Source organism: Rattus rattus, chromosome 2 (genome assembly GCF_011064425.1).
Source record: "Rattus rattus isolate New Zealand chromosome 2, Rrattus_CSIRO_v1, whole genome shotgun sequence".
Lineage (NCBI taxonomy): Eukaryota > Metazoa > Chordata > Mammalia > Rodentia > Muridae > Rattus > Rattus rattus.
In genome coordinates, this window is record NC_046155.1 from 7,976,935 (window position 1) to 7,991,817 (window position 14,883).

The 14,883-nt window shown below is 49.8% G+C and overlaps 1 protein-coding gene across 1 annotated transcript in view; it reads left to right on the top strand.

The window, feature by feature from the left end:
• Window positions 1-13,905, top strand: part of Chid1 (chitinase domain containing 1) — a 36,830-nt gene extending 22,925 nt beyond the window's left edge. Inside the window, exons 9-13 of the mRNA XM_032891425.1 lie at window positions 498-599; window positions 2,042-2,197; window positions 12,974-13,054; window positions 13,236-13,278; window positions 13,502-13,905. Of these exons, the coding sequence (XP_032747316.1) occupies window positions 498-599; window positions 2,042-2,197; window positions 12,974-13,054; window positions 13,236-13,278; window positions 13,502-13,600 (481 nt within the window). The 3' untranslated portion in view covers window positions 13,601-13,905. The remainder of the gene's footprint in view (window positions 1-497; window positions 600-2,041; window positions 2,198-12,973; window positions 13,055-13,235; window positions 13,279-13,501) is intronic.
• The last annotated feature ends 978 nt before the right edge of the window (window positions 13,906-14,883 follow it).

The following is a 14,883-nucleotide window of genomic DNA, read 5'->3' on the forward strand; positions in this document are numbered from 1 at the left end:
ATGTTCACACTATGGAATGGTTCTGGAACAGGGCCGAGTACCAGGTAGGATGTGCAGCTCTTACCCTTCTTTCTCTCAGAACCTTCCAGGGGCAAGGGAAGAGGGACATCTCTGTTTGACTTCAGCCCTCATCCTAGCACCTAGAGTATGTATGATCCCAGCCAAATAGCACACTGCCCCCATCCCTGAGGGAAAGTAGCCTGGGTCACCTTAGACCATCAGAAACACAGGTATTAATTACATTACAATTCATAACAGTAGCAAAACTACAGTTAGGAATTAAGAACCTAAATAATTTTATTTTTTGGAGGTCACCACAACATGAGAAACTGTATTAAAGGGCCACAGCATTAGGAAGGTTGAGAACCACTGTCTTAGAGGGAGGAGAAGGGGTTACAGGCTTGGAATCCACACAGCATGCTTGTTCTGACTCTGATTGGGGAAGGCCAACCGTCCATACGTAGTAACTCAAAGTAGGTATGCTTGTCTTGTCACAGGACTGACCAGCTGGGCATGTTTACACACAAGGAGTTTGAGCAGCTGGCCCCCATACTAGATGGCTTCAGCCTCATGACATACGACTACTCCACATCACAGCAGTGAGTATGGGCTGGTAGGGGCACTGTAGGTACCGTGGGTCTTCAGGAAGATACAGGCCTGCACCTTCGTCTCTCAAGCAGACTTCTGCCTATGGGCTCTGTGGCTCAGCGTAGATGGACAGTCAATTTGTTTACACCTGACTGCTGCCAGACAGAAGCTAATGGTGTTCCTGCCCCGTTCTCGGGAGAGCTGGCTCTTTGAGAGGTCCCTGCCTGGGTGGAACCTAGTCACCAGTGACATAAGCATAGTCTGTCTGCCCCTTCTGTTTTCCTTGGGCATTGGTCCTGGCTGCATGCCTGCTGACCCTTCCTTGCTCAGTATTTTAGACATGTTCCTACTGCCCTAGGGATGGGGAGGTTACAAGTAGGTTCTTTGCCCCATGCAAAGCACCTGTGGGTTCCATCAAAAGGTGCTAATGTGGGGTTGGGGATTTAGCTCAGTGGTAGAGCGCTTGCCTAGGAAGCGCAAGGCCGTGGGTTCGGTCCCCAGCTCTGAAAAAAAAGAACCAAAAAAAAAAAAAAAAAAAAAAAAAAAAAAAAAAGGTGCTAATGCTTCTTTGCCTATAGTACTTAAATGGTGTTTCTGGTTCTGCCCCTTTAAAAAAGAATTGTGATGTGTTCAGAGTCTCATTTTTCTAAGATTTATCTTGTAATTTTTAATTATACATGTATGTGTCCCGAGTCGGGGTATAAGCATATGTGTGGGCTCTCAAAGAGGCCAGTGTTGTTGGATTCCCTGAGGCTCGAGTTACAGGCACATGTGAGCCTGTGTATAGGTGCTGAGAACTGAACTCAGGATCTCTGCTCTCTCTCCAGCCCTGAATTTTTTTTTTTTTAAGTATAGGCCCTCACTCTGTATCCCAGACTGGCCTGGGATACAAGGCTGGCCTTATATACCAGTAGCAGGTGTATGCCACTATGTTCAACTTCTTCCCAACTCTTTTTTTAATTAATTAATTTTTATTTTATGTACATTGGTGTTTGACTATATGTATGCCTCTATGAGGGTGTCAGATCCCCTGGAACAGGTACGGTTGTGAGTGGTCATGTGGGTGCTAGGAATTGAACCCAAGTCCTCTGCAAGAGCAGCCAGTGCTCTTAACCACTAAGCCATCTCTCCAGCCTGCAACCCCCTTTTTGGTTTTTTTTTTGTTTTTTTGGGTTTTTTTTGTTTGTTTGTTTTTGAGACAGGGTTTCTGTCCTGGAGCTCACTATGTAGACCAGACTGGCCTTGAGCTCATAGAGATCTCCTGCTTCTGCCTCCCAGGTGCTGAGTTTAAGGATGTGTACCATTACACCTGGCTTCCCAGTTCTTAAGAGGTATTTGCCATAACACTGAAGGAAATGGGCCCAAGTAGATGACCTATAGGACCAAACTAGAGTCAGACACAGGACTTCCTGCCTTCTCCTCAGAGTGGTTCCATTTCCCATTGAACTTGCAGGCCTGGCCCTAATGCTCCATTGTCATGGATCCGAGCCTGTGTTCAGGTCCTAGACCCCAAGTCACAGTGGCGTAGCAAGATCCTCTTGGGGTTGAACTTCTATGGCATGGATTATGCAGCCTCCAAGGATGCCCGTGAGCCTGTCATTGGAGCCAGGTGAGCCCAGGGCCCTCCAGGTCACATTCCAGGTATGGCCAATCATGGATGTGGGTTTCAGTCCCTGGGAAAGGGGGAAAGTTGGGCTAAGAAGGTTGGGGGTGGCTCTTTTGGGCTTTGCAGACTGTGGAGTCTAAGCTATAGGTTGGGTAGAAAGCTCCAGTCCTCTGTTGGGCACACCCCAGGCCCTGAGGGTTAGCACCTCACCCACAGTGTTGGTGCCTTAGCCAAGGTCTGCAGCCATGGTGCAGTTGTCCTGCTACTGGGGAGAGGGTTGGACGTGGCTGGCTGGGCTTGACATGACTTACGTAGTTCCTCTGGGCGGTGCCTGTGTCAAGTGGGCCTGGCTAGGACTGGCTCTTCCTTTTCTGGCCCCATCATTTCCTCCACTGAGGGTCTCCAGTGTCTTGGCTCTCTGGTTTTAAAAGAGTGAACCATTTCTGGATTTTAAAGTATTGCTTTTACTTCCTCCCTGTGCTTTTCCTGTGTACAAATCTCCTGACTGCCATCAAGCTGCAGTGCTAGCTGTTGGGTTTCAGCAGTTTGATGACTTCGTCTGTCACCTGTGCTCAGTGTTCACCGAGCTCTCTGTGGACTGTGTACTCACTTTTTAGCGCGATTGGGAGGCAAACGTTCGGTAGTCCCTCAGCTGCCACCTTCTGTCCCCTCAAGTGTGGTGTGTGTTTGCCTGATGAGACTGCCCCTGGGCTCCTGAGGTGTGTTTCCCTTTGATTTCAGTGTTTTCTGTTGCTGTGTCCAAGGAGGCTGGGTCCTTTCCCATTCCCCCTCAGCTTTAACCCCACCCAGGTTCTTTTCGTGTCACATCCAAAAGTTGTCTAGTTCGTGATTTTCCTTTCTGTAGATTCAGCTGTGGTGCTGCTCAGAGTCTCCCTCTGCAAATTCCGAGATCTGGGTCAATCTGGCTGGCCTCCACAGGTCAGTGAGGCCACAGGTCTCCTTCAGTGAGGTAGTGAGGGCTGTTGTGGACCCCTCCGAGAGTATTAGATGAAGTGAATTTCAGTATTAAGTGACTTTTAACATTCTTACAAATCTGGGGTCTTTGTTCTGGGTTAGTTGCTTAGAAGCCTAACTAGGCGTGATGGTAAATACCTTTAATTACAGTACTTGGAAGCCTGAGTCAGGTGGGTTTCTGTGCGTTTCAGGACAGCCTGTTGTCCTAGGCCAGCCAGGGATTCATACAGAGACCCCATTTCAAAAAAAAAAAAAAGAAGAAGCATTTAAGCTACCCACTTTCCTAGTAGTTTTCCATGGAGAATGGTATTCAGAAACAGAAATTTAAGTGTTTTTGCACACTGGGTGCAACCATTCTTTCTGACCCCACATTCAAAAAAGGTGAACAGTGGCCAGGCTGCCCACCTTGTACTAAGTGCTGATGTTCTATTCAATCTATGCTTCAAGGTTCTCTCCACCTCGGCCTAAAGACAAAGCCAGAATTGACTTATTTGGCCCTCAGCTGAGCTTATAGTGAGGGGAAAGGTTGGGACTGGTCTCTGTGGCTGCGGTTGTTTATAGTTTATAACACCACAGCTGAGATCACCTCTCATTCAATTCTTCCATTGGTCCTTCTGTGGTGGGGCATTAGGGTGGGCCATGCTCCAAAGCCATGGATGTAAATTCCGTCTTCCCTACACATCTGCACTCTTTGGTGTCACACAACTCGTTCCAATGTCAGGGTTTGTCACTGCCTTGAGTTAATAGCTATTGTAGCCCTCAGTGCTGCTGGCTGGCTGGCTTTGTCGTGAGCCTTGGTCTAACAACAGACAAGGGAGGCAGGCTTACTGACTGAGAAGACCCAGCATGGTGCAGACAGGGTGGAAAGCTATTAAGGCTCTGGCGGCTGGTCACCTGCTGCTCTCCAGGAGATTGTGGAGGATCCCGTCAGCCTCCCACAGCCATGTCCTGTGCCTGAAGAAGTGTACAGCAGGAACTAGACATGGGCTGCCACACAGGTGAAGGCTACTCTGCTCCACTCGGGAGCACACATGTCCACACAGGCTGCTCTTAGTCTCCTGGCCTTTAGGATTTGCCCAGCTAGGGAAGGAAGACTGTACCTCTCAATCCTCATCTTCTAATGGCTCCTGTGGGACAAGATGAAGGCATGCATCTCCAACCTGGACAGGGGCCTACCCAAGGGAGACAGTGAGAAGGAGAAAGTAGCCTCCCTGGGGCTGGGATCAATGATCAGACAGAGTTCCATGGGCATCCATCCTCATGGCTGTAGAGCTGGCCAGCATTGACCCCGACTCAAGGGTCCTTATCGAAGAGCCTGTGCTCCTCACCTTGACCCTGGGCTGTGGGGCTGACCTGCAAGGAGGGAGACCTAGGAGCACACAACAGGAATGTCCCACAGGCACTGCTGCCTGCCGGCCGTTTGATGCTTGGTGACTGCTAGAGCCTTTTCTTGGCAGATCTCTGGCTCAGGACTGCTCAAGTTTCCCTGAGTGGGCACAGCTCCCGCTACTCAATTGTTGCTAGGCTTTCAGATCCACAGAATGCTCCTCCAGACCCCACCTCAGCCTCTCCCTGCAGACAAGCTTCCGTGCTTACGCCTTACTTCACCCATTAGACCTTTTCCCTTTACACCCCCATGGGCATGCCTCAGCTGTGTGGTGTCCACTCTTGACTTAGAATTCAGCTTTCTAAGAGCACAAGGTAAGAGAGGTCTCTCATTTGGGGGTGTCCTGTAGGGTCTTCACCAGTGCCTGAATCTGGGGTTAATCATCCTGATGTCTAGAAGGTTACTCTTTCAGCTCACAGCCTTTCCTTGCTCTCTGCCTGTTCCTTCTGCTGTTGGCACCAAGTTTCTGTTTCTTGCTGATATCGCTGTCAACTGCAGTTGGACCTATGCCTTGGGTAATTCAAATTGCTGCTCCCAGCCCACCCTACACACTGTGTATGCTGCCCAGTGACATTGTTCATAGGGTCCCCTCTCAGACCATGTCTTTCCAAAGTGAAGAGCTCTCATCCCTTTATCCTCTTCGTCTCCGCCCACAGGGATGTGTGCAAAGCAGGTGGCAAGGCAGGATGAATCCAGTACTGTGGTTCTTCTTTGTCCCTGCTGCCAAAATTCACAGAAACTACCTGTTTTCTTCCTTATCTCATTTGTATTACTTTTCGTTTTCTTTTGTTTTAGAAACAGTCATATTCTGTAGCCCAGGCTGGCCTAGAACTTACTGCCTTGGAACTTACTCTGCAGCCCAGGATGGCCTCAGTCCCATGATAATCCTCTTATCTCAATGAGCTAGCTCCAGCTTCCAGATCCTATGCTTTCTATTTAGTTTGTTCTCCCAAAATTGCAAGCATCATCTGACAGCCAGTGATGTGGATAAAGAATTCCCTCCCCCTCAAGGTTCCCAAGTTGTTATTTTGGGCACCCTGACTTTAAGTGGCTTTCACTGACCAAGTGTAGACCTCAGTCATGAGCCCCTCTGCCAGAACAGGCATGACAGCCCAGGCTCGTCAGCAGTTGTGTTTCCATAGAATGGGACAGTACTCCATGGGGGCCCCACACCAGAGATATGAGAAACCCCCAGAGCAGGCTGTGCATCTGCTGAGAAGCCAGTAGAGATCCACCTTGAGCTGTGAGAGACTTTAAACCTATGAAGCCTTGATTGACCTAAAGTTCTGTTATTCCCAGGGCAGTTTTGAAGGTGGCTCTGCCATCGGCTGTCTCATCCCAGCAGATCTGGACATTGGGAAGAGGAGGGTCCACCAGTGCCCTACTCCTGGCAGGCTTGGGGCTGGCCTCAGAGCCCTGTACAAAGAGTGGGGAGGTTCCAAAGAAGAGCCTCTTAGATACAGTTTGGCACTGGCAGGGAGAGCCAGGAGCACTGTGTAGAGGTCGTCTTCACACCTGGATCCTAGTGAGCGCGCTCCCGCAGGCCTGCACGTGCCTGTTTCAGTGATGGCCTCACGAGGCAGCACCGGCTCTAGCTGCACTGCTTTCTTTGATTAGCTTTGGCCATGGGAGACACAGGTAGCAGCATAGCAGGTCAGGTAAGTCTGTATCTGCACCTGCTGGCTTTACTCAGTGTTAGTCCCCATGCTTTAAAAGCTGTACCCTGCCAGTGACAACAACCATTTGACATTGCCAACATCATTCTTCCTTCTAGGGCTCAACCCTGCCTGCTGCTCACTCACCAAGCTCTCATAGACCTGTGTATGGGAGCAAAGGGCCTCTCATAGACAAGGCCTCTCAGAAAGGCTTCAGTGAGTTCTTTCCCCAAAGCAGAATTCCCTCTGGGTTGATGGCACAGGGCCATGGGTCAGTGTCTTCCGTGTTGTAGTCCAGTCCCTCTGGTGGAGCTGAATCCAGTCAAGAGAGGGGGCTGTGAGACAAGCAGACCTGTCCCTGCTGACAAGGCCAACTACAGTCCCCATGTCCCCAGGCCAGCCACAGCATGTAGGGAAGGTGTTAGGGGACTTACTGCCTAGGCCCTAACTACTCAAAAGCAGAGCTTAGCAGGAGGCAGCCCCTTCTTTTCGGTCACCTCTATTGATGGCCCCATGGGGCAGATAGTGATGTGGCGTGAGATGCAGGTGAGCTTCTTAAGCTCCTTAGGACTCAGTTACTCTCCCCTTTTAAAGATTTACTTATTTTTACATGCATTGATGTTCTTCACTGCACGTTTGTTTGTGTGAGGGTAGCAGATCTTCTGAAACTGGAGTTGCAGACAATTGTGAGCTGCCGTGTGGGTGCTGGGAATTGAACTCAGGACCTCTGGAAGAACAGCCAGTGCTCTTAACCCCTGAGCCATCTCTCCAGCCTTTCAGCTGCCGTATTTGTGAAAACCCAAGCATGGTCTCAGTATGATCTGCCACCCCATCTTAGCCTCTAGCACAGAGCCCTAGTCCTCTCCAAGACAGACATGGTTCAGCCACTTAACCATCTGCTCAGCTGTATATGGAGCCAAGGCCCTGTGATAGGGGCGATCGGCTGGCTCACCCAGGCCAGTGGCTGTGGTCTGTTTGCCTCTACCAGCCGGGCAGACCATCTGTGCCTTTGCTATGGTAGGATCTGCAGAGTAGTGTCCCTTACTGGTATGGCCACGGCTCCTAGTGAAGCTCAGGGATGGCCAGCTCATTGCCTGTCTGTAGAGTTGTGGTACCTCACAGTAGCAGAAACAGGTTCAGGACGCCTGTCCTGGGCCCCTCGTTTGGCTGACTCAGCATAATGACGCTGATCATAGCCAAGCAACTGCGCATATGTGGGCTCTCATGCACTTACGAGGCAGCTTCTCCTCCCTTCGGCCCCATGAAAGCTGAACCCACTTCAGCTGTGTCCTCTGACTCCACCCTGCCGCCAGGCCGTAGACTCCTCCTAGTGATGAGCCAGTTTACTTGGTGATGTGAAGAATCAAGGCCAGCTGGCCAGGAAGTGTGTGGGATCCTCCCGGCATGGGCTGTTGATGCCCAAACACGGTGATGCCATCATTATCTGTGGTACATTTGGAAGCTATCATGGTCCAGGCAGTCTGTCAGATGGAGAGCCAGCCTTGGTGCTAATGAGCATGTCCACCCTGTTCCTCCCCACCCTGTAATGCCAAGCAAGGCAAGTTCCATAATGTGATAACTTTGTGTTCTGTGGTGAGAAGCTTCTAACTATGGCAAAGACAGAAGCCAGGTGAAGATGAGGCCCAGCAGTGGTCCTCATTCCTATCCGTCCTATGAATGCATCTCACCCTCGATGGCCTCTGCGTCCCTCCTTACTCAGCCCAGCGGGCTCTGTGCATGTCACATGTCCAGCACATTCTGATCAAGCCTGCTTATACAGCCCTGCTTTTTGTTTTGTTTAACTTATTAATTTATCTTTAGGGTGGGAAAGCACACACATGCCCTGGCACTGTTGTGGAGGTCAGGGAACAACACGCAGAGAGAGGGTGGTTCTCTCCTTTCACTGTCTGGGTTCTCAGGATCAAGCTCAAGATATGAGGGAGGCTTGGTGGCAAGCACCTTTGCCCTGAGCCATCTCACCAGCCCTGTTTGTTTCTTAAATCAATTTTCAATTTGTTTTTATTTTGACTATATACTGGGAGGGGCAGTGTATGAACACAAGTACAAGTGTCAGAGATATCTGATCCTCCTGGAACTGGAGTTCCAGCACGTAGGTGTGATTCACCCAGTGTAGATGTTGGGAACTGAATCTGGGTCCTTTGCAAGAGTAGTACACTCTGCACTCTTACCTGCTGAGCCACCCTTCCGGCCCTGGTTTTTGCTCTATTTTGTTTTGTGTTTGTTCGGGTTTTTTTTTTTTTTTTCTTTTTTTTCTTTTTTTTTTTCAGAGCTAGGGACTGAACCTAGGGCCTTTCGCTTGCTAGGCAAGCGCTCTACCCCTGAGCTAAATCCCCAACCCCTGTTCGGGTTTTTTTTTTTGAAACATGGTTTCTCTGTATAGCCCTGGAACTCACTGTAGATCAGAGTGGTCTTGAACTCAAAGATTCACCTGCCTCTGCCTCATGAGTGCTGGGATTAAGGGTGTGCGCCACTCTTGCTGGCTTCTAGCTCCTATGTTTTTCAAGTAAATTAAAAAAAAAATTTTAATGTATATATTGTATATTGATCTTTTCCCCTTCTTATCCTTACCCTCCTTTTCTTCACCCCTTCTGCCTACTTTTAGTCTCTTGTGTCCCTTAGACAGTTTATATACATATATATGTATATAAAATTTAGGGGGGTTGGGGATTTAGCTCAGTGGTAGAGCGCTTGCCTAGCAAGCTCAAGGCCCTGGGTTCCATCCCCAGCTCCGAAAAAAAGAAAAAAGAAAAAAAAAATTTAGGAATCACAAATAAGAGAAAACATTTAATACTTGTCTGAGATTGACTTAATTAACAAATATGATTATTTGATTGTATCCATTTTTCTGCAAATGATATGATTCATTCCCTGATTTTAGGAACCTCTTGAGCAGATCCAAGCAAAGGCTTTTTGTCACTTGCCAGCTCTGCATGGTCAGCCTGTGACACTGCCTCACTCAAGGCCTTCTGGAGTTGGCCCTCAGCTCAGATGTCATGTGAGGGATACCCTAAGGAGATGATGGGGCTCCCTCTTGCCTGAGCTTGCAGGATTGGATCTTGGGCAGATCAGAGCGGTGGAAACGTCAGACCTTCTACCCGTGGGAGTAACTACAACCTAACCTTAAAAGATTTACTTATTTCTGTATTTTTTAAATTATTTTATGTGTGTAGGTGTTTTGCCTGCATGTATGTCTATGTACCACATGCCCACATGGTGCCCACAGAGGCCAGAAGAGAGCACTAGATCCCCTAGAACTGGAGTTACGCACAGTTGTGAGTTGCCATGTGTATGCTGAGAATTGAACCCAGGTCCTTGCTCATAACTGCTGAGCCATCTCTCCAGCCCCCTACTTATTTATCCTTATGTGTATGAGTGTTCTGTCTGCATGCCAGATGCCCAGACAGGTAAGAAAAGAAATCCAAGGCTCCTGGAACTAGAATTGTGGACAGTTGTGAGCTCCTATGTGAGTACTAGGAACCAATCTTGGGTCCTCTGCAGGAGCAGTAAGCACTCTTATCTGCTGAACTGTCTCTCTAGCCTTTTGTTGGTATTGACCTGGCAGTGTGTCTGGCTGCAGTCAGTTTCCTGTGGAACTCTGTGTTTAGTGTGATGTCAGAGATAAAGGACCAGGGCCACAATGTCAGCTGTGTGGGGTTGTCACCTTGATCTGAGTTGTTACTCTAGGCCCCATCATGGAGGCTGAGGGTCCCACTGCAGATTTGGTCTGAAAGTGGAAGTTCTTTTCCAGTCTCTCAGCAATTTTGTCCTCTGTCTGTGCCTATAAATCACAGTAAACTCATTAGGCTCTGGGCCTGGGAGGCCTGAGAACCTTCTTGTCACTGGAAACAGGCAGGACACCCTCATTGCTCTGAGCTCCTCTGGAAAGGGCCTAGGTGGGTTCACACATGGCTCTATCGGCATTCCTGACTCTTTGATGGAGGCCTTGTGTCATGTACATTACTCATCCCGCATCTCAGAGTGTGTAAGTAGTGTATTCAGTTATATAACCCTTTCCAACTTGGAGACATTTCATTAACCCCAAAAGAAGCCTTTACTCCTTACTAGTTGTGCCTCCATCTCCTAGTTCCTGTTGACCTCTACTCTGGGTCATGTCCCTGGGCATTTGCCTGGTGTGTTACATGAAAATGGAATCATTTCACTATGTGGTTAAGGCTTTTCTTAGCTTAGGGACATGCCTAGTCCTTAATTCTTCTACCTTGCAGTGATGTTATGTCTCTCAGCTGGCCTGAACCCCTAGACACAGATGATCTTCCAGACTACAGGCGTTCCAGCCTCTTATGTCCCAAGGACTTACTGTAACTTCCTGTGGTTCAAGTGAAGCCCATGACCGGCTCTCCATGCATGACCAGCTTTCCATGCCTTCCTCTGGGCTTATTTACCTTTTCTGGATCTCCCCCTCCTCACAAGGCCCCTTACCCGTTCACTGCATGTTTCCTGTCATCTGCTTACTTACGTCTCATCTCAGAGGGGTGTGCTGGCCCTTGCTCTTGTGCATAGCAACCTGGCCTTCGGGTGGAGCTTGCCCTTCACATGCTGTTCCATAGGATTCACCTAACCCTAGAGGGCTCCAAGGTTTCTGTTGTGCTTGGGAGTTGAAGTGTCCTGCACCCAAGTATCAGGCACCTCTGCCCATCTTACAGGTATCTTCAGACTGACTTCTGTAACAAGGTATCATGGGGGCCTAGAGCACAGGCATTCACAGGAGGCCTTGGCTGTTGCAGCTACACCTGGTTCCCAAGGCAGCCACACTTGACTCTTCCCCGCGCCTTCCCCCGACTCAATTCTTCGTCCTCAGAGCCTGCTTAGAAGAGCAGTTCCTAGGTCAGATTCATACTGAATGGATCCTCCAATTCTGGTCAATAACTGCTTCCATAGGCTCAAGCATGAATGAACACATACACTTCAAAGGATGACCCAGTTCTTTAGAGTATACTGGCTGAGAGGCAGCAGGTCTTGTGGGTGTGGCCACAAAAGCCAACATGAATATTGGTCTGTGCAGCCACAAGCCCAAAGGCCCCCAGCCCTGTGGCCTCTGTCTCATGCCCTGCACATCTCAGGTTCTTTCAAAGTCTCAGCTGACATTGGTGGAAAGCCAGAAACTGTTAGTACCTTCAGTGGCTTTTGAATCAGGTGGCCCAGTAGTATTTGATGTTTCCTGGATACTCCTGAATAAGTCACCTGGTTGGGTATGTTCCAGTGAGGACCAAAAAGGCACGGTGCTGCATAAAGGACAAGCTAAGCAAATGTCCATAAAGCCACGTGTGGTCATAGGCCTGTGATCTTAGCACTCAGAGGAGGGGGAACTTAAGTCTAGCCTGGGCTACATAATGAGACCGTCTCCAAAAGTAAGTGCCCACAGAACCGCAGTGCAGGGTGGTTCTCGCCACACTGTAGGGAAGACAATGCCAGCACCCAGGGTAGACAATGCCATGTGTGTGGAGGTGCCTCAGTGTTTTGCATCAGCTCTGAAGGCTGGGTGCCACTGCCACACCTTTCCAGTACCTCCCCAGCTTTCATGTGGTCTGAGTTCCACTGAGGAACCAGCCCAACTCAGAGTTGGGAGAAGGGACAACGGTGTTCTCCTAAGCAGGGAAGGTGGAACTGTGACCACAAGCTTGCAAAGAGTTCAGTTGGGCTGAGAGGTGGCTGTGAGCCAGGCTATTTATAACTATTTGTTCCCTACTCACCCTCCCTTGTTTCTTCTGACTTATTTGGTATATTGGAGGCCCTAAGACCTGCACAGTAGCTCCCACTCCATATTCCATGAGGCCAGGGCCATTCTCCAGAGCCTGACACTCTCTGGAGCACTGCTGGACAAGATGACAGCTGCACCTTCCTTTTGTCAGGAGTCTAAGGCAACCACGACTCAGATCCAGAAGGCAGCTCCTCTGCTGGAGGTTCCCAAGCCTCATTTACCAGGGTGCTGGAACCCCTGCTGCCCACTGTGCCTTCTCTCAGAGCCCAGACTAATGGCCCTGAAGTCCATCCCACTTCAGGCTACAGCTGCACAACAGGTCTTGGTTGTGCTGCTGGATCAGGGAGGAGACCTGTACCTGCAGACTCCCAGCTGCAAACAGGACAATCTCCTAGACCATCTATTGACATACTTGTGGACATTATGGCCTTTGTCTGGTAGGGACACTATTCTGGTCTCAGATGTACAGCATGTGATTGGCTGTGTGCCATAGGTCTGCAGTCTTGGCCCAAGCAGTTGAGAAGAAGCCTTTCTGCAGGAAGGGCAGCACTACACAGCTTTGGAAGTGAGGCAGCAGTGTCCACCTGGGGAAAGGAAAGCCTGGGACACTCAGCCTATCACAGCCAATGTTTCTGCCCACTGTCCTGGCAAAAGCCCTGTCCTCTAATCCTTGGCCCACAGCTTGGTGGAGAAGTTGAAGATTAGCTGAATCACTTATTATCTGAGCTCTGGGGGAGAGCAAAGTCAGAGCAGAGTGTCAGGTGGTCTGAACATTGACTTCCCCAAGGAGGCTCACAAAAGGTACTGTTTCCTAGAGCAGGACATGTGTACAGTGGGACTTCAAGGTTTGAGCAGCCAAGCATACTGGCTGAACAGAGCACAAAGTGCTGCTGGCTCACTGTGGACCTTTAGGAACAACATGTTGCTTGCTCACTCTTTCAGTGACATCAATAGTCACATAGGAGCTGGGGCTTAGGGGTAGGCTGGGGTATGTGGCTATCTCACCCATAACCTGATCTCTCTAGGTACATACAGACGCTGAAGGACCACAGGCCCCGTGTGGTATGGGACAGCCAGGCTGCGGAACACTTCTTTGAGTACAAGAAGTAAGTGACTTATAGCTCACCAGGTTGTAGGCAGGAAGCCTTGTGGGGAGGACACTTAAAAGGGAGCAACAGGGGATGGGGAACAGTAAGGGACCAGGACTGGACCTTAATCCTGGTGGAAGGAAAGTGTAGCCCTTGACCTAGCCAGAAGGCAGGGCTCATGGTCCCATTTCTTCTGCAGGAATCGCGGCGGGAGGCACGTTGTCTTCTACCCAACGCTGAAGGTATGTGCCATGTGCTCTGGCTGTCAGCTAATGCTGTGGTGGGAGTGAGTTTTGCTTAGATGACATCAGTCGTATCAGTATTTGCCATCTGTGTTTAAGGTCTGCCCTGTGGGCCTGATTCCAGGCCATACCCTGCCCCCATGACTAGGACAATTTTGGGTATATTGTGGGGGTAGTGAGGAAGTGGGTGGAGCAGGTGCCTACACCTCTGTCTGCCCCCTAGTCTCTGCAGGTGCGGCTGGAGCTAGCCAGGGAGCTGGGCGTCGGGGTCTCCATCTGGGAGCTGGGCCAAGGCCTGGATTACTTCTATGACCTGCTGTAGGCTGGAAAGCAACCCTCAAGTGACTGGACTTTTCTAAGCCATGGAGTCAATGGTGAAATATAGGCCTCTTCTCTTGTTTACTGTGAGACAGCTGCTATGGCCCTCAGCAGGACCCACTGCATGGGGGTTTCCTGATCCAGGATAAAAATTGGGATCCTTTCTACTCACTGCTGCCTGCTGTGAGTCAGGTAAAAACACAATTCCCATCCCTTAGGACAGCCGGGCTCTGGGCTCAGGCTTCTTGACTGCTTTGCAAGGCCTGTGTGGGATGTGGGTTTGGAAGATGTGAACAATTACAGACTCTTTCAGACAGCCTTTCTTAGCATCACCCTAAAGTCTGACAAAGGCAGTGCAGAAGGCCCTGCCTTCATACCGTGGTCATCTGCCTATCACAAACACAGGTGTATATTCAAGGTGCCCGACACTTGGAACAGGTTCTACCCCTAGCCCCACTGGGCTTGATGTGACCAGGTTGTGTGATCATATTGGAAACTGGCCCAGAGAAGCTGGACTTACTTCTGTGAAACTCCCTGGGCCATAGTCCTGACTGTGCACCAGATGACAGGATAGGGTTTGCCCATGGGGCAGCAGTGGGACCTGTGGGCTGAGTAGGACAGGTATCATGAGATCAGAAGGCGTCTATCTGTCTTAATGAATAGCAACAAGCTGATCCACTGTTGGGGAGATGTCCAAGACTTCTGAGGCACCAGCAGGTGAAGAATAGCTGGCCTACTTATTTCTTCACTTCTTCATTCCAAGTCCCCTCATCCCCTGCTGGATATGATCTCGAGGTAGTGATTTCTGGTCCTGCAGACCCTTGGGTGGAACTTTCTAATCCACTGGCCAAGGCCCAAGCCATAAGAGGTTAGAAACCCTAATGAGGACTCTGCCCTGTGAGTTTCTGAGATTTGTAGCTCAAGATCCTTAGTGTTAGGAACAGGGAAAATGCTAAAACAGGCCAAGCCTGACTCATAGAAGGTTGAACCTTTCCTACTTGGAGCGGTTTTGGAGTAGGTGGTCCTACCTAGATATCAGCTGAACCACCTGTTGACTAGAACACACTGGAAGAGAGGTGGGCCCTGGCCATTCATTCAGGTCAGCATGGCCAAGGCTGAGAACTTGGGGTGCTGGGTCAGGGGATCCCTGAGATGGATAGACTCTGCCAACTATCTGATACCTGTGAAGGCCTTGGGGGGCTACCCTGACCCTGCTGACTTTGAGAAAACACAGCTCTACAGACCACAATTAAGGGGTACAGCCAGGCCTGGAAAAGAAGGCCAGTG